Here is a 23,783-nt window from a genome sequence, read left to right on the forward strand (position 1 = left end):
AAAAAAAAAAAAAAAAGGACAAATACTGTATGGTTCCACTTCTATGTGGTAGCTAGAGTAGTCAAAAGTCCAAAACAGAAAGGAGAACGGTGGTTTCCAGGGACTGGGAGCAGCGGAGAATAGGGAGTCAGCATTTCCTGGTTACAGACTTGCAGTTTTGCAAGTTCTGGAGATAAGTAGTGGTGATGGTTACACAAGAATGTAAATGCATGTAATGCCACTAAACTTCAAAATGGTTAAAATAGTAAATGTGGCTGGGCATGATGGCTTATGCCTGTAATCCCAGCACTTTGGGAGGCTGAGGTGGGTGGATCACCTAGGTCAGGAGTTCAAGACCAGCCTGGCCAACATGGAGAAACCCCGTCTCTACTAAAAGTACAAAAAAATTAGCCAGACATGGCGGCAGGCGCCTGTAATCCCAGCTACTCGGGAGGCTGAGGCTGGAGAATCGCTTGAGTCCAGGAGGCAGAGGTTGCAGTGAGCCAAGATTATGCCACTGCTCTCCAGCCTGGGCAGCAGAACAAGACTCAGTCTCCAAATAAATAAACAAACAAAATAAAATAAATAACACAAATAGTAAATTCTACATGACATATATTTAACCACAATTAAAATCAAAATTAATATTTAAAAAACCATTTGCAGGACTGGATCTGAAAAGGGAAAAAAAATTCTAAACCAAGTTTTAAATAAACATACAAGGCTAAATAGTGCTGTTTAAGAACCACCACCTGTTCAGCTGCTGAACACACCATCATTCCTAACTCAGCAAAAGACCCCACTCTCAGGGAAAAGCTAAAAGCGAACCCCTCTTTCCAAAACGCATTTTTACAGGTGGAAATCTGTGTTTCCCAAGCCCTCCTGCCAGTCCTTGGCACTCTGAGAAGCGTTTCTCACCCCTGGGGACATGGGGCTGGAGGTACAAAATGGAAAGTCACCAAGGCTGAGTTTCAGTTGGCTGCATCCTTGCAGCCAGGGCCAGAGGGCCATGCGGGGGTTCCCCAACTCCCACCATCCGTGCTGGACTCATGGGGCATGGCTCTCCTGCAGTGGCCGGGCTCACCTCCATGAAGTGATTGCTCAGGGCGGGCCCCGAGTCATTCCTGAAGGTCTGGCTGACACGGAGATGCCTCTTATTGGTGTTCTTGTCCCAGTGCTTCCCGTAGCTCACCTCCAGCTGTGAGTGCAGGTGGCCTGAGTCCTCCTCGTGCCAGAGCTGGACCTGGGACACACATGGGTGGTGAACTGCCCATGGAGGCCCTGCCCACCCAGTCCCTGGGCCTCCTCACAGCCACCCACTCCAGGGATATCAGCTTGGTTTTCAGAAGAGACGGTTCTGTAGGAAGCACTATTTTGGTTTGTTTGTTTTTAATTTATTATTTATTTATTTTAGAAACAAGATCTCAGTCTCCCACCCAGGCTGGAGTACAGTGGCGCCATCTTGGCTCACTGCAACCTCTGCCTCCTGGGCTGAAGCATTCCTGGATGAACAGATTTAAGACTGAGGCTGAAGTTCCAGCCCCGGATCCATTCCCATATGGCTATGTGATTGTGAGCAAGTCCATCTCTTCGGAGATGAGCTCAGGGTACTCAAATCACCACTTGCCTGACTCTGGTGCTCTCTCCGGATGTTGCATATGGCCTGGGCACCCACCTTGTGGCTGAAGGCTGGGATCTGTGTGCAGTGGAGCTCGTGGCCCAGCTCCAGCCTGTAGGCGCCATTCGAGCTGCTCTCTGCCTGCAGCTTCTGGCTGCTGCTACACTTGTGTGCCGGCTGCTTCGCCTGACCTGTGTGGATTGACCCAGAGACCCCTGCCTTCCTCTGCCAGGCAGCCCTCCACCAAGGCTCCAAGAGGAGGAGGGCCTGGCCCAGCCACACCCCCATGCTCTACTCCACCTGTCACTCCATTAGAACCTGACGATGGGGAGGTCTTAAGAGATGGATGAATGTCCCCTTAAGAGACGCACTTTTTTTTTTTTTTAATGGGCACGTACTCAGTCCTACTCAGAGCCAACAGAATGACTAATGGAAAACCCCGCGGTGACAGCGTATCTTAGCTAATGGAGCCACAGCCCTAGGAAACAGAGCAGGCCCTGTCACCTCCACCTGCCCCGCAGCCAGGCACGCAGTGCCTTACCCAGGAGGCTGTATTGGATCCTCAGGGAGTTGGTCCAGAGCCGGTCCCATTGCTGCAGCAGGCCAATGGCACGCAGCCCCACCAGCCCTGGCACGAAGAGCTCGGCACCCACGGTGGCCACCCACCGTCCATCCTCCTCCTTCCTCTCCAGCAGTGCTGCAGGGACAGAGAGCAGGCAGATGAGAGGGCCAGCCCCCCGGGACCAACACCCCCACCCCCAGGCAAAGAGGGGACTCGGGAATCACCGAGGGGCCTTGGCACTGGGGGCTCCTTGAAGAGCCAACACATGTGTGCCCTGCACAACAGGCCACAGACAGGCCTGATCATGGCTTACTGTAGCCTTGACCTCCCAGGCTCAATCGATCCTCCCACCTCAGCCTCCCGAGTAGCTGGAACGACAGATGTGTGCCACCACACTTGGCTAATTTTCATATGTTTTGTGGAAGCGGGGGTCTCACTATGTTGCCCAGGCTGGTCTTGAACTTCTGGGCTCAAGTAATCCTCTCTGCCTTAGCTTCCCAAAGTGCTGGGATTACAGGCGTGAGACACTGCGCCTGGCCCAAAAATAAAGTAGAAAAAAACAAAATCGAACAAAACAGAAAAGAAAAGAAGTAACAGTGCATGGTGGGTTGTCGGGTCAACTTCACCTTTGGAAGCTTCTGAGACACAGAAGCTCAGCCAGAACACACAGGTGAAACTGAGCCAGCTGTTATAACTCCCAAATGCCCACATCAGAGGGTCGACAGCCACTGCTCCAAGTACCCCCAGCCCCAGCTCCTGTCCTTACCTTGGAATCTTCCGGAACACCCATGAGAGACACACCCAGGCGCCACCACCCCAGCTCTAGCACCAGGGCCAGCACCTGCTCCGTCTTAAACGCCCAGTATATTTTAGGTCAAAATGTTACATGTGTTTCTTATCATGGATCAGAATAAAAACACTCCAAAAGCTGCTATTTTAAGGTTTATGGATGCAGTTGGAGATTAGGGGAGGTTCTGGGGGCTCACACGGAGACTGGATCTGCCCTTAAATAGGATGTTGATATTAAGAGAGGCTGGGGTGATGAGGAGCATAAGGAGGCACTTAGGCCACCACACCTTAGCCTGGCCACAGAGCAGAGGGCACAGAGTTTCATCTCCTACCTGTCACATGGGCCTGGTCACTCAGTGGATGGCTCAGTGACGCGGAGAAGGCCAGCTTGCTGCCCACCTGCCATGTGATGTTCCCGGCAAAGACGATGGGGCTGCCCCCCGTCACCAGTTTCACCTCCAGCTGCGCCTGGAACCACTCGGCCTCACCACCCACGGCTGGCTGCAGGTCACTCCAGCCCTGAAAAGGCTTCAGTGTCACCTGGGAAGACAGGCTTGACCAGCAGGCCCAGCCCTGACCACACGAGCTGGGACCAGACAGGGCAGGAGACAAGCCAGCTAACAGCCTTCTACACCGATCCTTCCCCAGTTTTTGTTTATCCTTGAGACGGAGTCTCACTTTGTGTCCCAGGCTGGAGCGCCTTGGTGGGATCCTGGCTCACTGCAACCTCCACCTCCCGGGTTCAAGCGATTCTCCTGCCTCAGCCTCCCGAGTAGCTGGGATTACAGGCACGAGCCACCACACCCAGCAAATTTTTTAATTTTTAGTAGAGACGGCGTTTCACTATGTTGGTGAGGCTGGTCCCAAGCTCCTGAGCACAAGGGATCCACCCGCCCTGGCCTTCCAAAGTGCTGGGATTACAGGTGTGAACCACTGTGCCCAGCGCTTCCCCAATTTTTTAAACTCGGGATTTCTCAAAATTAAAAACCTGTGTTACAACTTTAGACATAAATACAAGGGACTCCTCTTCTCTCCTTGACATCCCCTTCTTTCAATCCATCAGGAACTGGAGTCGACTGTCCCTATGGAACGGATCTAGAATCAACTACTTCTGCCACCTCTGCTGCCTCACCAGCTGGAGCCCCGATCATCTGCCTGTCTCACTGCAACATCCTCCTGGCTCTCCCGGCTCCCATCCTGCCGCTGGCAACTGATCTCCACATGGCAACCAGACATGTCGAATGATGGCACACTAGCCTTTCTTACGGTACAATCCAAAGTCCTTGCGAAGGCCAGCGAGGCCAGAATTTTCTCTTTTGGTCAGTGGTGCAGACCTGGCCATGGGAAGACACTGGCAGATGGACCATGGGGACAGCTCACTACACCCTCCACGGCCGCACAGAGAAGATTCTCTGGAAAAGCCATGAGCAACTGCAAATATAATCTTTCATGGCCCTGCCGACCTGCAGTCCCCCAACCCCACACCCCTCTGATGGCCACCAGCTGGTCAGTTTACCCAAAAGACATCAAAGCAACACTTGCTATTACCAGACTGCCACTACTTAACGCTCTTTCCCTGTTCCCCACAAATGTGTGTGTACGAATGTGTGTGGATGTGTGTACAGATGTATCTACATGGAGGTCTGTGTATACAGGGGTGTGTATAGACGTGTACGTATACAGACATGTGGGTGCACCCAGGTGTATCTACGAATGTGTTTCTACATGGATGTGTATGTAGACGTGCGTATGAACATATGTATACGGATGTGTAAAGATATATATATATGGATGTACATATATGAATACATGCATACAGATATGTCTACATGTGGACTGTGTGAATATGGATGTGTGTACGGACATGTGAACAGATACGTATATATGGATGTGTGTAGATATGCACACAGATATGTGTGTATATCCAGATGTGTCTACATGTGGATGTTCGTGTGTGTGATTATGGATGTGTGTGTATGGACACGTATGTGTATGGACATGTATGTGTATGGATGTGTGTACAGGTGTATATATAAATGCATGCATATGCATGTGTACAGATATGTCCACACATGGATTGTGTGAATACGGATGTATATGAACATGGGTGTATGGACACGTGAACAGATAGATATATATGGATGTATGTATATAAATGTGTATACAGATATGCCTACAATTGGATATGTATATGCAATGTCCTCCTGACTCTCCCGGCTCCCATCCCGCCACTGGCAACTGATCTCCACATGGCAACCAGACATGTCGAATGATGCTACACTAGCCTTTCTTATGGTACGATCCAAAGTCCTTGCAAAGGTCAGCAAGGCCAGAACTTTCTCTGTTGAATGTGCACACAGATGTATGTGTATGTACGAATGTGTTTGCACATGGATGTGTCTGCATGTAGACATGTGTATGGACATGCGTGCGTATGAACGTATGTATGTGTAAAGAAGTGGATATATGGATGTGTTTATATGAATGTATGCATACAGATATGTCTACATGTGGATTGTGTGAATACAAATGTGTGAATACGTTGGATGTGAATATGGACGTATGTGAATATGGATGTGTGTATGGACTCTGTATAGACATGTGTACAGATATGTATATGGATATGTATGAATGTATATACAGACGTGTCTACATGTGGATGTTCATGTGTGTAAATATGGGCGTGTGTGGACATGTGTATTAACATGTGTATGGGTATGTCACATGTGTATGGATGTACATGCGTGCACACACGACTACAGAGACACATACTTCTCCTCTTTTTACAGAAACAGATGCTGGCTCTCTACTCTGCTCCCAGCTTTTCCTGCTGGCAGGCACATTCTAGTGCTGGCTTTCTCCAGTCTGGACCAGAGGCTGTGTAGTGCTCGTCAGAGCTTCCTCAAGGCGCACGTGAACAGGGTGAACACAGAGTTTCTCACCCAAACCAGAACACTTTGCAGTTCAAGAGAACACTAGTTGTAAATGTGTCAGGTCAGCAGGCGTAACCTGGGGCTCTCCAGGCAACCCAGGACCCAATCCCTGCACACTAGTGGGAGGGGGCATGGAACACAACACTCTTCCCTAAACCAATCTTAAATCCCATAAACTTTGAGACAAGTTGAACCTAAGCTCTGGCACTTTGTATTCATGAGCTCATCTGCCTCAGTTTCTTCATCTTGTATGGGGTTACAGAGAGGACTTGAAGGGGGGACCTCATATCTGCTGAAACAGGCTCCAGAAAGTTCTAGAATTCCAGAGCTCCAGCTGTTACCGTAATTGTGATGAGTCTGGGGCAGGTGGAACTAGAATTTCTCCAAAGGCAAACATTTCCAGGCTGCAGACAGCTCTATAGGGACCAGCAGGAAGGTCCGCGGGGAGGTAGAGGCAATTTGTCCTTGTACATTTAACAAACAACTAGAAGTTCGAGGGCCCCTGGTAATTCTGGAAATGAGGCATAAGTCTCAGCCACCGGGCAGGTGAGGCTTTAGGAGGAGGACAGCTCTCCCCTGACATAGATCTTCCCCCAACCCAGGCTGACGGCACAGCTAGAAGTACAAAATGTATTTTTGCAGCAAGACATCCAGCTCCAGCTTCAGATGCTCCACTACAGGCCAGACACTGGGAACTGAGGCAGAATCAGGAGATCCACTGCCACACGTGCCCAGCAATCATGCCTGGTGGGATCAAGTCTAAAACTGCTATTTGTACCCTAGCTCTAGTGCAGTGGTACGATCTTGACTTACTGGAACCTCTACCTCCCAGATTCAAGCAATTCTCCTGCCTCAGCCTCCCAAGAAGCTGGGACTACAGGCGTGCGCCACCATGCCCAGCTAATTTTTGTATTTTTAGTAGAGACAGGGTTTCACCATCTTGTCCAGGCTGATCCCAAATTCCTGACCTCAAGTGATCCTCCCACCTCAGCCTCCCAACATCTGTACACTTTTTGAAGTCACAGATCTGCTTGAAAAGGAGACGGAAGTTTTAAACCTCCTCCGCAGGATGGAAGGCAGACACAAAACTTCAACAGAATGACAGGGGCTTCAAGTGACTAAGTGTGACCAGGTACCCTTGGGTAAGAGCCCTAGGAAAGCACCTACTAAGATGAAAACAAGCCTAGACAACATAGTAAGACCTCATCTTCACAAAAAAAAAAAGAAAGAAAAAGAAAAAGAAAAAATAAATAAAGAAAGAAAAATAGAAGGGCATGGTGGCACAGGCCGTAGTCCCAGCTACCTGGGAGACTGAGCCAGGAGGATGACTTGAGCCCAGGGATTTGAGGCTGCAGTGATGTAGGATCAAGCCGCTGCACAGAAGATGATCTTATGAAAGAAAGAGAAGGCGGGGGGTGGGCAGAGAGGGAAAAGAGAGACAGGCGAAGAGACAGGGAGAAGACATGTGGGCAAGTGTGGGAAAGAGATGGGAAGAGAAAGGGAATAGACGGAGGGAAAGAAGAGAGAGAAAGGAAAGGAAGAAAAGAAAAGAGAAAAAGCATATAAACCTTGTGGCCAGGGTATTCCATTGTTAAGAATTTACCCTGCAGAGAAAATGGTGCTCACGGCAGAATATTTGTAAGAGCGGAAACCTGGCAAAAACTCAAGAGCCCTTCATTATTAAACTAGCTGAACAAATTCCATTCCACGGACTATTACACAGTCATTCGTGCTACACAGGAGGCACTTATTTTCTTTAAAGTGGATATATTAACTCCATGTGCTGACTGTGTGCATAGATCACCTCACAAACGAATCACCAATAAAACCCTAACAGTGGTTGGCTTTCAGAAGGGGCGGGAGAGAAATTTTAAGGCTACACCAGCACCAACCAATAGAACTTTCTGTAATGAGGGCAATGTTTCAGGGCTGCATGAAGCTTTGGAGCATCTGAAATGTGGCCCATGCAGCCAAAGAACCAGATCTTTAATTTTCTTTGATTTTAATTCATTTAGGTTTTTTTTTTTTTTTTTTTTTTTTGAGATTGTCTCGCTCTGTTGCCCAGGCTGGAGTGAAGTGGTGTGATCTTGGTTCACTGCAACCTCCGTGCCCCCACCCCCACAGGTTCAAGCAATTCTCCTGCCTCAGCTTCCCAAGCAGCTGGGATTACAGGAGCCCGCCACCACACCTGGCTACTTTTTGTATTTTTGGTAGAGATGGGGTTTCGCCAAGTTGGTCAGGCTGGTCTCGAACTCCTGACCTCAGGTGAGCCACCTCCCTCAGCCTCCCAAAGTGCTGGGATATAGGCATGAGTCACCGCACCCCACCTTAGATTTCAATAAACATGTGTGCTACTGGCTACCATATGGGAGAGTCAGTTCTATACCCTTTCATAGCTTTTGAACTTTGAATCATTTAAATGCATTGCCTATTTAATTGTAGAATATAATAGTATTTAGATTGAATCTAAATGAAATCTACACTAGAATTTAAATTGTATCACCACATGCTGGTCTAAAAAGATTGTGACGGTTTATGTACACATATGTGTATTACGTGTGTATGTATATATACATATATATATACAAGCGCGCGCGCACACACACACACACACACACATATTTTTGAGACAAAGTCTCGCTCTGCCACCCAGACTGGAGTGCAGTAGTACAAAATCATCTCACTGCAACCTCTGCCTCCTGGGTCCAAGTGATTCTCCTGCCTCAGCCTCCTGAGTGGCTGGAATTACAGGCGCCCACCACCACACCCGGCTAATTTTTTGTATTTTCAATAGAGATGGGGTTTCACCATGTTGGCCAGGCTGGTCTCGAACTCCTGGCCTCAAGTGATCCATCCGCCTTGGCCTCCTCAAGTGTTGGGATTACAGGCATGAGCCATGGCGCCCAGCTGCCAAGGTATATTTTTGTGTAAAAAAAAAAAAAAAACAAAAAAAAAACTCCTTACAGGTTTAAAAAAAGAAAAAAACTGGGAAACTGGGAGTGGAGGCTCATGCCTGTAATCCTAGCACTTTGGGAGGCCAAGGTGGGCAGATTGTGTGAGCCCAAGAGTTTGAGACCAGCCTAGGCAATGTAATGAGACCCCATTTTTACAAAAATATTAAAAAAATAGCCAAGCACAGGGGCACATGCCTGTAGTCCCAGCTACTCGGGAAGCTGAGGTGGGAGGATCGCTGGAGCCCAGGAGGTCAAGGCTGCAGTGAGCCATGTTTGCACCTCTGCACTCCAGCCTGAGCGACAGAGCAAGACCCTGCCTCAAAAAAAGAAAATAAAAATAAAAAAACAAAACCTAAGCATGAAAATGGGGTTTTCATGCTATTGTACAATGTGTGCCTCCCTCAAAACTTGTTACATCATCACATCACCCACCGGATATGAAAAAGAAAAAATAAAACCCAGAAACCCAAACTAAAAATATTTGCAAATCTATAGTGTTACGGGTTGCACTGTGTCTGCCTGCAAGATGCTGAAGCCCTAAGCCGCAGTATCTGTGAATGTGACCTCATTTGGAAATAGGGTCTTCACACATGATTAAGCTAAGCTGAGGTGATGAGGCTGAACCCTAATCCCGTGCGCCTGATGTCCCTATAAAAAGGGGATGTGTGGACATCAGACACCTACAAGGGAAGATTATGTGAAGACGGAGACAGAAGACCATCTCCAAGCCAAGGAGCTCTGGAGATTTCTAGAATCCAGGAGCGAGACCTGGGACAGATCCTCCCTGATAGCCCTCACAGTGTTGGGGGGGGGGGGCAGGGAGTCGAAAACCAACCTCCATTTCAGACTCCTGGCCTCCAGAACTGTGAGAATAAATCCCTGTAGCTGAAGCCACACAGTTAGGATACTTTGTTAAGGCAGCTCTGGGAAATGAATACAGATTTCTCGGGACGTGCATCAATACTTCTGCAGGAAATTTGGGATGCGGAATGCTTTAACTTACAATTTATACCTTTCTCTATTCTGAATTCTTTTTTTGAGAGACAGGGTCTTACTTTGTCACCCAGGCTGGAGTGTAGTGGCACAAGCATGGCTCACTGCAGCCTCAACCTTCTGGGCTCCAGCGGTCCTCTTGCCTCAGCCTCCTGAGTAGTTGAGACTACAGGCACACGCCACTGTACCTGGGTAACTTTTTAAAATGTTTTGTAGAGACCAGGTCTTGCTATGTTGCCCAGGTTTATGTCGAACTCCTAGCCTCAAGTGATCCTCCCACGTTAGCCTCCTAACTTTCTGTAATTACAAGTATAAGCCATTGTACCTGGCTTTTATTTTTACTTATTTATTTATTTCGAAACAGAGTCCCACTCTGTCTCCCAGGCTGCAATGCAGTGGCATGATCTCAGCTCATTGAAACCTCCACCTCCTGGGTTCAAGTGATTCTTCTGCCTCAGTCTCCCAAGTAGCTCGGATTACAGGCACCCACCACCACACCCAGCTAATTTTTATATTTTTATCAGAGGCGGGGTTTCACTATTTGGCCAGGCTAGTCTCGAACTCCTGACTTCAGGTGATCCACCCGCTTCGACCTCCCAAAATGCTGGGATTACAGGCGTGAGTCACTGCATCCCATATGAATTCTTAAAAGCATGTTTTTGTGTTATTAATATCCATTTTTAACATCAATGACGGTGGAATTTGAGCCCATTTTTTTCTTCTTTATACATTTCTGGGTAACAGAACTAACACTTGTTAACCGGCAGGTAGAAAGGGAAGATCCCAGAGGTGGTGGCAATAGTTAACAGGGCTCTGGGACGCGGGCAGGAAATCCCTGGGGAGGTGGCAGGTGCAGACACAGGTGGGCCAAGAGTGTGGAGCAAACCTTGATGTAGTAGACATCCCTGTCATCCAGTACCAACTCCAAGTGACCCACGTGGGCACTCCCGAGAGCCTCCATCTTTCCTGGGGGTACAAAACGAGAGTTTAGAGACAAGCGTTCAACATCTGGATCTGGCCCCTCCATTCCCCTGGGAGGACCGCCTGCCCATTTTTTTATCTCTGAGCCTAAGATGCAGCACCTGTAAAATGGGGCTGGATTTAGTGCTGACCTCAGGAGGTCACAGACAAACCTATGAGCCAGCTCACTGTAGGGGCCCAGCCCTGGGTGTGGCACCGAGTCAGGGGCGCAGTGAGTAGGGAGGGACATTGACATTACCGTCCAGCTCGATTTTCTTCTTGGGATGGAGAAGCTTGAGCCGGAACTTGCTCCAGGGCAAGCTGTAGCTGACGTCCACCCCGACATCCCTTGGCACTTCTGACCCCGGCGTGCCCATGAAGATGTGGGCTGTGGCTTCTTGAGGGAACCAGCTGTCCTTCTAGAAACAGCAAAGTCCTCAAGATTGAGAGCCTCCACCTCCACCCTTCAGACATTTGCACTGTTGTCCTCACAATTCCCCAATCAGGAGTTTCTCGGGCTTGAAAATCGCCTGCAGAAGTGTAAAGCTCTGCAGCACAGCCCAGGTCCACGCCCACAGGGTCACAATTTATTGAGCAAATGGCCAGGGAGAAGCAGCTGCAGGGCACACCCCTGGCATCCTGCACAAACCCCTCCCATCATTTTTTGTTTTGAGACCGAGTCCCACCCTGTTGCCTAGGCTGGAGTGCCGGGGCATGATCTTGGCTCACTGCAACCTCTGCCTCCCAGGTTCAAGTGATTTTCTTGCCTCAGCCTCCTGCGCAGCTGGGATTACAGGTATGCACCAACAAGCCTGGCTAATGTTTTTGTTTTGTTTAGTAGAGACGGGGTTTGTTGGCCAGGCTGGTCTTGAACTCCTGACCTCAAGTGATCCACCTGCCTTGGCCTCCCAAAGTGCTGGGATTACAGGCGTGAGCCACTGCACCCGGCCTCTCCCATCCTTTTAACCAGCTTTCTGTCCTTGTCCCCCAGCTTCTGCAAGCTCTGCACTTCCTGGCTGTCACCTGAGGGCTCCAGAACATTGCCCTCCAGCACTGCAGCCAAAACTCCCAGCACCCTAGCCCAGAAGGGAACACGCTGTGCAAGTGCCTCTTGCTCCGGGGCTCCCCGTGGGGCCAGGCTGAGGCTGCAACTTCACCTGAAATTGCACCCCTCCCAGCATCTTCCCCTGGCCTGTCCTAATTTCTCTGCTCTTACTGGGTCCCCCAGAGCCTTTTCTTAATAAATCACTTGTACCCCAGTCCAAGGCTTGAGTCTCTTTTCAGGAAAGTGCAGCCTCAGCCACAAGCCCCGTTCTGAAATCCCACGGCAGTGTACATTTGTTCAACACCAATAGAGACGCGCTGCTGAGTGGAAGATGACTGAGCATGAGACGTGCAGAGTCCCCGACCGCATGCAGCCTGCGTCCTAGAGAAGCACAGGACCACCAGACACAAGAATGGTAAGACAGCAACCTCTGGTGACTGTGCTGGCAGAGTCAATGGTTTAGGAGCCCTGACTGGGGCACTGGTCTAGACAGGGGGGCCTGGGAAGGCAGCCTCTGAGGGGTCCCATTGAAGGACACTTGAAAGGAGCGAGGGAGGGAGTTAGGTGGATGTGCCGGGGAAGAGTGTTCCCGGCAGAGGAAACACTAGTGCAGAGGCCCTGGGGCAGGCATGTGCATGGCCTTGAAAAAGGGGCCAGCATGTCTTCAGGGCAGTGAGTCTGGAGGAGAGTCAGGGAAGGAGGCCAGCAGGGACGGGACTACCAAGGGCCTGTGGGTCTTACTCTAAGGGTAACAGGAGCCATAGCGGGGCGGTCCATGCAGAGGAGGGACACGATCCAGCTAGGATTTCAGAGGGCCCATCTGGCTGCTGGTTAACATGGTAAGGAGACCAGAGCAGGAGCTGGGGGATCAGAAAGGAGGCCGCCGAGTGCCTCCTCTGGACCAGATGCTGATGACACAGGGGTAAGTAAAAGAAACTCTGAATCTGCTCCCGGAAACTGAGTCACCAGCAGGAAAGACAGGCATTAACTAACCAGCTTCACTGAGAAACAGAAGTGATCAAAAGGGAAGAAACGTGGATGTCTTAAGGCAAGTCACAAAAGAACATGATGTGCTCTGGGGTAACCAAGGCAGGCTTCCCTGAGGAAGTGACCTCTGAAATGAGATCTGAAGACGGATTCAGAGTTAATGCATCATACAGCCCCAGACAGAGAATTAGTATGTGCAAGGGTTCAGAAGAAACCTATAGGAAGAGCAGCACAGCCCAACAGCGCCACAGAGGAGCCCCACATCCTCTTGGGTGAGCCCAGTGCTGACCTAAGGAGACCCACAACATGGCTGAGAAAGACAGGGCTGTTCCCTAGGGCCCACCTGGGGTTGCAGGGTATAGGCAGCTTCCAGCAGATACTGTCGGAGCCCCGGGTCCTGCTTCTGCAGCGTCACGGCCGCAAACACAGGCAATGAGAGCAGGTAGGGCTGGCCAGGCACCGGCCAGGTCACTTCAGTGCACAGCCGCCAGCCCCAGGTGTGGGACACTGCAGAGAGAGGTAAGCAGGCGGCAATGGTCAGTGGAGACCCAGAGGGCTCTGGGCATGGGTGCCCACAGCTGCCACATCAGCAAAGAAAGCACTTCTCTGATTTCTTTTCAAGAAAGGCACCATGTAGACAGGAATCCTGTGAGGCAGTGCTGTGTAGACCAGGGTTTCTCCACCTCAGCACTACTGACATTTAGGGTCAGATCATCTTATCTGGGGGCTGTCTTTGCATTACAGGATGTTTCGCTGCATCCTAGGTTCCTATCCGCTAGATGCCAGTTACCCCTACCAACAATCAAATATTTCTGCACATATTACCAAATGTCTCCTGCGAGGTCAAAACTGCCCCAGCTGAGAACCCCTGGTAGACTTTTTTTTTTTTTTTTCAGACGGAGTCTTGCTCTGTCACCCAGGCTGGAGTGCAGTGGCACAATCTCAACTCACTTCAACCTCTGCCTCCCAGGTTCAAATGATTCTCCTGCCTCAGCCTCCTGAGTAGCTATATCCTAGAGAAGAGGCACAGGACCACCACACACAAGAACGGGTAAGACGGCAGCCACCAGTGAGTGTGCTGGCAAAGTCAATGGGTTAGAGGCCCTGACGGGGGCGCTGGTCTGGACAGGGGGCCCGGGAAGGCGGCCTCTGAGGGGTCCCATTGAAGGACACTTGAAAAGAGCAAGGGAGGGAGTTAGGTGGATGTCCCGGGGAAGAGTGTTACTGGCCGGGGAAACACCCAGTGCAAAGGCCCTGGGGCAGGCATTAGTGTGGCCTTGAAAAAGGGGCCAGTGTGTCTTCAGGGCAGCAAGTCTGGAGGAGAGTCAGAGAGGGACGCCAGCAGGGGCGGGACTGCCAAGGGATGATTACAGGCAAGCGCCACCATGCCTGGCTAACTTTTCTATTTTTAGTAAAGATGGGGTTTCACCATGTTGGCCAGGCTGGTCTTGAACTCCTGACCTCAGGTGATCTGCCTGCCTTGGCCTCCCAAAACGCTGGGATTACAGGCGTGAGCTACCGTGCCTGGTTCCTGGTATACTTTTTAAAAAGAATGTCAGGCAATACTGTGTAGAACACAGGCTCTGGAGCAAGAATGCCTGGTTCAAATTCTAGCTCAGCCACTTCCCAGCTGTGTGACCTTGGACAAATTACTTAACCTCTCTGGGTCTCAAAGTTTCTTTTTCATTATTATTATTGCTATTACTCCCTTGACTCACTGTAAGGGCGTCAGTGTTTCTCATCTTATACTGCTAATGATAATAGTTCCCGTCTCATGGCATAGCTGTGAGGATTAACAGGTCAGTAAGTGTCGAGAATAGCACTGGGCCTACAGTAATGTCTTTTCTAGTAACTCTTATCCCGATTATAAAAATGTACTTGTTAGCTGGATGTGGTCACTCATGCCTGTAATCCCAGCACTTTGGGAGGCCAAGGTGGGCAGATCACCTGAGGTCAAGAGTTCGAGACCAGCCTGGCCAACACAGTGAAACCCCATCTCTACTAAAAATAAAAAAAATTAGCTGGTCATGGTGGCAGGCACCTGTAATCTCAACTACTCAGGAGAATCACTTGAATCCAGGAAGCAGAGGCTACAGAGAGCCAAGATTGTGCCACTGCAGTCCTGTCTGAGCAACAGAGCAACACATTGTCTCAAAAAAAAAAAAAGTACTTGTTGCAGGAAGTTAGAAAAATTAGAAAGATTTTTAAAATTTTTTCTATGTTCTGTATTGTAAATGAATTTACAATTCTAAATACAAGTTAAATGCAAAAAAGGAAAATTATCAAGAAGCAAAATTTGTATCTCTTCATTAAAAAGAGCCCTACCTAACCTTACTCATATATATGTATACACATATGTAGACACATATATATACATATATACACACACATATACATGTGTATATATATATTGCAAGATGTGCTATTATTTGGCACATTAATTCCTGTCTTTTTAACCACTTGAGATCATATTCAGTGTTGCTGCCTTACACTTGGTATTATTATTAAAGAAGTTTCTCATTAAAACAGCTCACTCATAATGGAGTTTAAAAGTTTGGGAAGCCAAAGCAGGCGGATCACCTGAGGTCAGGAGTTTGACACCAGCCTGGCCAATGTGGTGAAATCCCGTCTCTACTAAAAATACAGAAATTATTCAGGCATGGTGACATGCACCTGTAATCCCAGCTACTTGGGAGGCTGAGGCAGGAGAATCACCTGAACCTGGGAGGCAGGGGTTGCAGTGAGCTGAGATTACATCATCGCACTCCAGCCTGGGCGACGAGAGTGAAACTCTGTCTCAAAAAAACAAAAAAAAGTTATGCAGTATGTCAATAACTTACCAACCCAGGAGCCAGCAAACATTCTTGGTAAAGGGCCAGATTGTTTAGTCAGTTACCTAGCTAGCTAGCTAGAGACAGAATCCTCCTTGGTCACCCTGGCTTGAGTGCAGTGGCATGAACACAGCTCACTGTTGCCTCGACCTCCTGGGCTCAAGTGATCTTCCTGTCATCCTTCCAAGTAGCTGGGACTACTGGTGCATGCCACCATGCCTGGCTAATTTGTTAATTTTTATAGAGACAAGGCCTCACTATGTTACCCAGGCTAGTCTTGAACTCTTGGACTCAAGGAATCCTCTCACCTCGGCCTCCCAAAATGCAGGGATTACAGGCGTGAGCTAGCTATCCAACGGCCAGATAGTCAACATTTTATGCTTTGGGGTCATACGGTCTAGCTTGCAACTACTCAGTTCTGCTGTTGTGGGACAAAGCTATAGGTTATATGCAAATGAAGTGGGTGTGGCTGTGTTCCCATACAACTTTCTTTCTGGACACTGAAATTTCCATTTCATGAAGTTTTCATGATACAAGATATTCTTCTTTTGACTCTTTTTAACCACTTAATGTAACAACCTATCCTTAGCTCACTGGCCCTTATAATTAGCCATTTTATCTACTCTGGAATATTTGAGTTGCTTCCTATTTTTTGTTCTAAATAATGATGCAATGAACATCTTTGTGCACAGAGCATTTTTAAGTGATTTTGCTTTGCTTTTATAGGGTAGAGTTCTAGAAGCATTATCATTGACTGAAGTGGTTGGTAAAGGAAAAGAAAGCCAGGTGCAAGTGGCTCATGCCTGTAATCGCGGTACTTTAAGAAGCCGACGCAGGTGGATCATTTGAGCCCAGGAGTTTGAGACCAGCCCAGATAACGTGGTAAAACCCTGTCTCTACAAAATACAAAAAAAAAACAACAACCAATTAGCTGGGCAGGGTGGTAAGTGCCTGTACTCCCAGCTACTCGGGAGGCTGAGGCGGGAGGATCACATGAGCCTGGGGAGATGGAGGCTTCTGTGAGCCATGATAGCACCACTGCACTCCAGTCTGGGCAACAGAGACCCTGTCTCAATAATAATAATAAAATACAATCTTGGGATCCCAATTCGCTATGCCAAAAGGAAAAAATTAAGCTGGAAGCGGAGTCATGCAACAAGCTTCCTTCTCTTTTGTTCCTAAGCAGGTAGCTACACATAAAAGGTTAAATATTTGCGCAGCTATTCTATGTTCACCTTATCTTATGTAAGGTGTTGATTTATTTAGCAAGGATGAATAAATAAGTGACTATTCCCCTCCCTGTTCCTTTCCTCTTGCAGCCTGTGGGTTCAGTCATGTGACCAGACCTTCCCTCTTTCCCCTCCACCCTTCTTTTCCCCTTTAAACAAAGGGAGGGAGAGCATTAGGACAAATACTAATGCATGCGGGGCTGAAAACCTTGATGACGGGTTGATGGGTGCAGCAAACCACCATGGCACATGTATACCTACATAACAGACCTGCACGTTCTTCGTATGTATCCCAGAACTTAAAGTTAAAAAAACAAACAACAACAACAAAAAAAAACATTGAAGCTTTCAGAATCATCTCTGGAAAAAGGCAAAGACCACAGATTGTTCTGTGGATTTGTGTTCCTTTATTTCCAAGCATGTCCTTAACCTTGGCAAAGTAAACGTCTAAATTGATTGAGACCTGTCTCAGATACTTTTTGGTTTGCAGAATAGGAATACTTTTAGGGCTGGAGAGCTACTCTGGGATCTGGAGCTGGCATTTCTCCCTTCAACCCCAGGATGCCCACCTTGGGACGATGGCATGGAGGCCCCGCTGCCTACCTTCCTCACCAGTACAGGACTGGGCCTCAGAAGGGCCAGGGATGTGTCTGAGGCTCCTCACGCCATCCCTGGTGACGACGTACAGCTGAGAGCTGGGTAGGGAAAGAAGACAGTGTCAGACACCTCATTTTCATTCATTCATTAGACAAGTAACACCTTAAGCTGCCAGAGGTTGGCACAGGGGCAAATTCTACCCTGAACAGGGCCAGCCTTTGGGCAGTGCACACACTGGTGGGGTGACACTCCATGGGCACAGGGACAGATGCTGAGGACCACAGAGAGTGACAAGTGCTATGAGAAACCCACATGAAGGTAGCACGGCAGGGGACTGTCTCAGGGATAGAGCAGGGCCTCCCCTAGCTGGGGTAGGGGGAGTTCTCTGCAGAGAACATTTGAGCAGAAATCCAAAGGATGAGAAGGAGCTATTGTTCCAGACAGAGGACACAGCAGGTGCAAAGACCCTGGGGTAGGAACGAGTTGGCCGCCATAGGAGCATGGAAAGAAGGTTGGCAGGAGGGGGTCAGGATGGAAGGGGACAGTGAGTGAGGGGCAGCAAACAGGGGCAGGTGGGAGGAGGGAGGAGCCAGGTGGGCAAAGTCCCCATGGGGCAGGATGAGGGAAAGAATGTGGGTAGGTAGGGCAGCCTGGCCTCTCACTCCCTCTGAAATTGCCCCTTTCCAAGAGTCACCTCCCTAGGGGTCACAGACAAGCATGCCCCAGAGGGACTGCAGGAAGCAGCTGAGGGGTCTGAAAGTTCTCCAGTTCTCATCTCTCAGCTGCCCACGGTCCCTGTCAGACACACCCACCCCTCACAGTCAACAGGCACACACGCTCGTGGACACACACGCACTCCCATAACTCACTCCTCACTGACCCACTCACGGACATACCCTCAGGCACACAGCAGCTCACACACGTGCTCATATGCCAGATACATACTCAGACACAGGCTCATGGGTGCACATACTAACACACGTGCATGCTAATGTCACATCCACACCCATGCACATCCCCATGCACACGTGATCACACACTCACATGCATGCACACACACCACACACCTGCTCACCTGCACCCTCGCGCTCATGGTTCCCTTTCTGCCAGCACTGGGCACCCACCTGAAGCTGAGCAGCTCCATGGCCTCCTCGGGCATGTTCAGATGCACCTTGAGGTCCCGGCCCTTCTGCACCTGGATCCCGCCATCCAGGCTGGTGGCGCCACGGACGCTGGTCACCCACCTCAGCCCAGCCTGCCCCAGGGTGCCCACTGTGCCCATCTGAGCCGAGATCTGGAGCAGGGCACTGAGGGACAGGCATGTACCAGCTATATCCCGAGGGCCCTGGGGCCACAGACCCTGCCCCCCACCCCCAGCAGCCCCTCCACCACCGCCACCACTGCCCCCCACAGGCTACACGTGCACCAAGCACTTTCCAGTCCTCACCTGCGCTAATCCCTCTTACAGATGGGGAAACTGAGGCTCAGAGAGGTGAAAGCACCTGCCTGGGTTCCATGACTGGGACAAAGCATGCGGCTGGGACACGTGAGCCGTGGCTGTCTAAGTCCCAGCCCAGGCTCTTCACACCAGAGAGCACCCAGCCTAGGGCATCCATGTTCCCCATGTCAGACCCAGGACCCAAGGACAGCTCAGCTGAGGGGCTGGGGACAGATGCTCAGCAGCACCACAACAGGTTCTGAAGTCAGACCAAATATTGCACACATTCTGCTCAGGCGCTCTGGCGCCATATGGCCCCAGGTTGTCAGTGCCCTCTTCTTGAACCTTGGTTTCCTCATCTGTCAGTGGGAAGAAGAAGCACTAGCCTTGCTTGGTCGGGAGGGGGTTGCACGAGTTCAGTGAGCTCAAGGCTAACTGCTCTCCTCCCTTCTGAGTGGAGCAGATGGAAGGGCATAGGGTTGTGGCCAGCCACCTCACACTGCGGTGTGACCTTGAACACGTGACCGGACCTGAGCCTCAGTCTTCCCACCTGTAAAGTGGATCTAACCACCTAGCACCTCTGCACACAGTCTCTTGGCACAGGTGTTCTGCAGAATAGGGATTCCCTCCTGCCCATGTGGAAGTCACCCAGGCCTCTGCAGCCCTCTGTAGGGATGGCATCATACCACCTAATCCATGCCAGCTCCCAGGAGCTAGATACCTGGGCTTGACATAACCATTCAGAGAGAAATCCGAGCGCTGCTGGAAGTCAGCGGTTCCTCGGACCCGAATACTGATGGCAGCTGAAGCGTTTAGGGTCAGCCGGGCAGGAAGGCCAGACACCGTGGGAAAAACCAGCTCCTCTGTGGCCAGGCACAGCCTCCGGTTCATCTGCACCTGCTGTCCCTGCAGTCAAGGAACCATAAGCGGGGGCCTGGCATGGTGGCTCACGCCTGTAATCCCACCACTTTGGGAGGCTGAGGTGGGTAGATCACTTGAGCCCAAGACTTCGAGACCAGCCTGGCCAACATGGGGAAACCCCATCACTACTAAAAATACAAAAATTAGCTGGCGTGGTGGTGCATGACTGTAGTCCCAGCCACTCGGGAGGCTGAGGCAGGAGAGTTGCTTGGACTGGGGAGGCAGAAGTTGCAGTGAGCTGAGATCGTGCCACTGGACTCCAGCCTGGGCAACAGAGCAAGACTCCTTCTCAAAAAGAAGAAAGGAAGAAAGGCAGGCAGGCAGGCAGAAAGACAGACAGAGAGACAGAAACCATAAGGGGACACGTGGCCACCCCTGTTGTGAGCCAGGCACCCTCTGAGTACTGAGTACAATAGATTTCGTTTGTCCTCAAAGGGCACGTGATCCCAGTTTCTGGATGAGGAAACTGAGACCACAAAGATAAATGTCTCACCAAGGCCCCGTAACTAGAAAGGGATGGTGCTAGGTATGAACCCAGGCAGTTTGCTTATGAGAAAAGGTCAGGGATCAGGTTCAGTTGGTGGGGAGGAGCGTGGATCCTGCCGTTAGTATGTACCGGGCAAGCTGAAAGCATCCTGCTGCATTTTCACCATATCAGCTCCTTTAATACAATTTCTCTATGAATGGATATTCTGGTTTTTTTTGTTTTGAGATGGTGTCACTCTGTCACCCAGGCTGGAGTGCAGTGGTGCAATCTCTACTCACTGCAACCTCTGCCTCCCGAGTTCAAGCGATTCTCCTGCCTCCGCCTCCCGAGTAGCTGGGACTACAGATGCCTGCCACCACACCTGGGTAATTTTTGTGTTTTTAGTCGAGATGGGGTTTCACCATGTTGGCCAGGCTGGTCTCAAACTCCTGATCTCAGGTGACCCACCCGCCCCGGCCTCCCAAAGTGCTGGGATTACAGGCGTGAGCCACTTCAGCCAGCCAGATATTTTGTTATTTTTTCTTTATTATCCCCGTTGCACAGATGCAGAAACTAAGACCATGGTAAGTGAATCAATAGGTTCACGGAGGTAAACGATAGAGCTGGGATTTGACCTTGGGCAGCCTCACTCCCAATTTCATGCCCTTAAGTGTTTTGCCAAAGCGTCACAGGGCAGATGGTACGGGCAGGGACAGGCAGGAGCTACCTTCATGAGCCTGATGGCGAGCTCGGCCAGGTTCAGGGACCGGTGGTTCAGGTGACTCCCTGTGGCTCCACAGTTCACAAAGCTCAGCTCCTGTCCCAGCACCTTCATGCTCAATTGGCATCGCAGAGCCTGCTGGGCGGCCCCACGCCGCCGGGTCACCTGGGGGAGGGCCCAGACAGGTCACAAAGAACAGGGTCAGGGTTAGCAGAGTGATATGGTTTGGCTGTATCCCCACCCAAATATCATCTTGTAGCTCCCATAATTCCCACATGCCATGGGGAGGACCCTATGGGAGATGACTGAATCATGGGAGCGGGTCCTTCCCGTGCTGTTCACGTGATAGTGAATGGGCTCAGGAGATTCGATGGTTTTAAAAATGGGAGTTTCTCTGCACAAGCTCTTTCGCTGCTTGCTGTCATCCAGGTAAGATGTGACTTCTCCTCCTTGCCTTCCACCGTGATTTTGAGGCCTCCCCAGCCACCTGGAACTGTAAACCTACTAAATTTTCCTTCTTTCGTAAATTGCCCAGTCTCTGGTATGTCTTTATCAGCAGCACGAGAACGAACTAATACACAGGGCAAAGTGCCTGTACTTTGGGAGGGGGAAGGGGTGTCTGGAGAGAAACGTCAAGAACTTGTGGGGTCCAGATGAGGCTTGCAAAACTCCTAGAGTATGAACCAAATCCCAACCCAGATGTGTTTTCTCTGACTTGCACAGTAGTGTCCAATGCTCAGAGAGTGTATGTTTTCATAAAGATTTTAGAATAATCTTAGATTTACGAAAGAGTTGAAAACTGGCTTGGCATAGTAACTCATGCCTCTAGTCCCAGCACTTGGGTGGCCAAGAAAGGAGGACCGCTTGAGTCCAGGAGTTTAAGACCAGCCTGGACAGCATATCGAGACCCTGTCTCTACAAAATTAGAAGAAAAAAAAAGCCGGGTATGGTGGCACCCGCCTGTAGTTCCAGCTACTTGGGAAGCTGAGGTGGGAGGATCACTTGAGCCCAAGGAGTTCACAAGGAGTTCAAGGCTGCAGTGAGCTATGATCATGCCACTGCACTCCAGCCTGGACAACAGACAGAGCAAGACCCTGTCTCTGAAAAAAAAAAAGAAAGAAAAAGAAAAGAAAAAAGGAAAATTTACAAAGACAGTACAGAGAGTTCCCATTTATCATCCAACTGATTTTCCCATTGTTAACATCTTACATCACCAGGATGCATGGTGCAAGCTGACAAACCAACACTAGTATGTCTCCATCAACTAAACTCGAGAGTTCATTTACATTTCACCAGTTTTTCCATTAATGTCTTCTTTCCACCCCAAGATCCAATCAGGCAAACCCCACTGCCTCTCGTTGCTGTATCTCCCTGGTCTCTGGTTCATGGCAGTTTTTTAGTCTTTGATTGTTTTTCATGCCACGTACGTTTTTTTTTATAAATTGAATTTGGAAGTTGGGAGATTTTACATAAAACCCAGCTCTCCGTCTTCTCTATAAAGAGAAACATCAGGCTGCCCACCCTCTCCACAACAAGGGGCACCAAAGAACCAGAGCTGAGCAGTGGCTGCCACTTCAGCTGGGCCATGGGCTTCCTCTGTCCGCCACAGTCCCCACCACTCCCTGTTGTCTCTCCAACACTGAGGCCAAGTATCTGCTGCCATTCATCACTGCGCTCATGCAGAATATTTCTCAGGATGTGAGTCTCTAGGAAAAGTGAGAAAATAGCAGACCAAGGGGATTGCGCATTCTAAGAAAAACTGTTTATACCTAGCCCGTCTCCCTCTTTCAAGTCTCTTGCTGCCCCCAGCTCTAGTCCAAGATGCTTTTAACAGCAAAGATTATTGCCCTGCTCATCCTGGTGTTCCCAGGCCCTGGCTTTATACTTGGTGGTTAGGAAACATGTGACCAAGTGAACCAATATCCAAACCATCCACCTTGATCACTCTCAGATGTACATGCCAATGACATTTTATAAGAGCAAAATGTTGTCAATAATCTAAAACTCCATCAATGGGAAAATGCTTAGGTAAACTGTGGTCCCTACCCATAGGATGAATATTAAAATACGCGCACATGTTGAGCTTCTAAGTAAGAAAATACTCCAATGATAACGAGAAGATAAAAAGTAGGCTAAAGATATATATACCCTAAAACTAAGCAGTTTCACTCCTAAGTGTATGCCTGACAAGTATGAATGCACACGTTCCCTAAGAAGACAGACCCAAGAGTCTTCATAGCACTGTTCATAATAGCCAGCAACTGATGGATACAGAAATTGTTTTATGTTCACACAATGGAATACTAGGCAGCTATGAAAAGGAACAAATGATAAATACAAACCACAGTATAGCGAAATCTCACCAATTTTAAACCAAAGTCAGACACAAAAAGAAGTACAGGAGCAGCACTACTCAGTCACCAAAAGGCAAAAACCACCCAATGTCCACACGTCAATGAATGGATAAACATGTGGTACATCCATATGATGAAATATGACTTGACCTTAGACAGGAATGGAGTACTGAGCTACGCCACAATGTGGGTGAAATTCCAAAACACTAGGCTAAGACAAAGAAGCCAGAAAAAAAGGTCACATATTATATGGTTCCATTTATATGAAATATCCAGAAGAGGTAAATCCATAGAGACAGGAAGCAAATTGGTGGCAGTTGGAGGCTAGGAGGAGGAGCTGCTGGGGACTGACTCATGGATACTGTGTCTCCTTTGGGGGTGATAAAAACGTTCTGGGGCCGGGCGC

General features: G+C 49.4%; 1 protein-coding gene across 1 annotated transcript in view; it reads right to left on the reverse strand.

Moving 5' to 3' along the window:
- Window positions 1-23,783, reverse strand: part of LOC105525710 — a 126,076-nt gene that overhangs the window by 59,022 nt on the left and 43,271 nt on the right. Inside the window, exons 16-26 of the mRNA XM_011961438.1 lie at window positions 21,030-21,188; window positions 19,637-19,821; window positions 18,602-18,784; window positions 17,484-17,575; window positions 13,164-13,327; window positions 11,048-11,207; window positions 10,715-10,794; window positions 3,281-3,488; window positions 2,139-2,294; window positions 1,655-1,788; window positions 1,064-1,222 (exon numbers count right to left, since the gene is read on the reverse strand). Of these exons, the coding sequence (XP_011816828.1) occupies window positions 1,064-1,222; window positions 1,655-1,788; window positions 2,139-2,294; window positions 3,281-3,488; window positions 10,715-10,794; window positions 11,048-11,207; window positions 13,164-13,327; window positions 17,484-17,575; window positions 18,602-18,784; window positions 19,637-19,821; window positions 21,030-21,188 (1,680 nt within the window). The remainder of the gene's footprint in view (window positions 1-1,063; window positions 1,223-1,654; window positions 1,789-2,138; window positions 2,295-3,280; window positions 3,489-10,714; window positions 10,795-11,047; window positions 11,208-13,163; window positions 13,328-17,483; window positions 17,576-18,601; window positions 18,785-19,636; window positions 19,822-21,029; window positions 21,189-23,783) is intronic.

This window comes from Colobus angolensis, unplaced genomic scaffold (assembly GCF_000951035.1).
Source record: "Colobus angolensis palliatus isolate OR3802 unplaced genomic scaffold, Cang.pa_1.0 Scaffold55, whole genome shotgun sequence".
NCBI lineage: Eukaryota > Metazoa > Chordata > Mammalia > Primates > Cercopithecidae > Colobus > Colobus angolensis.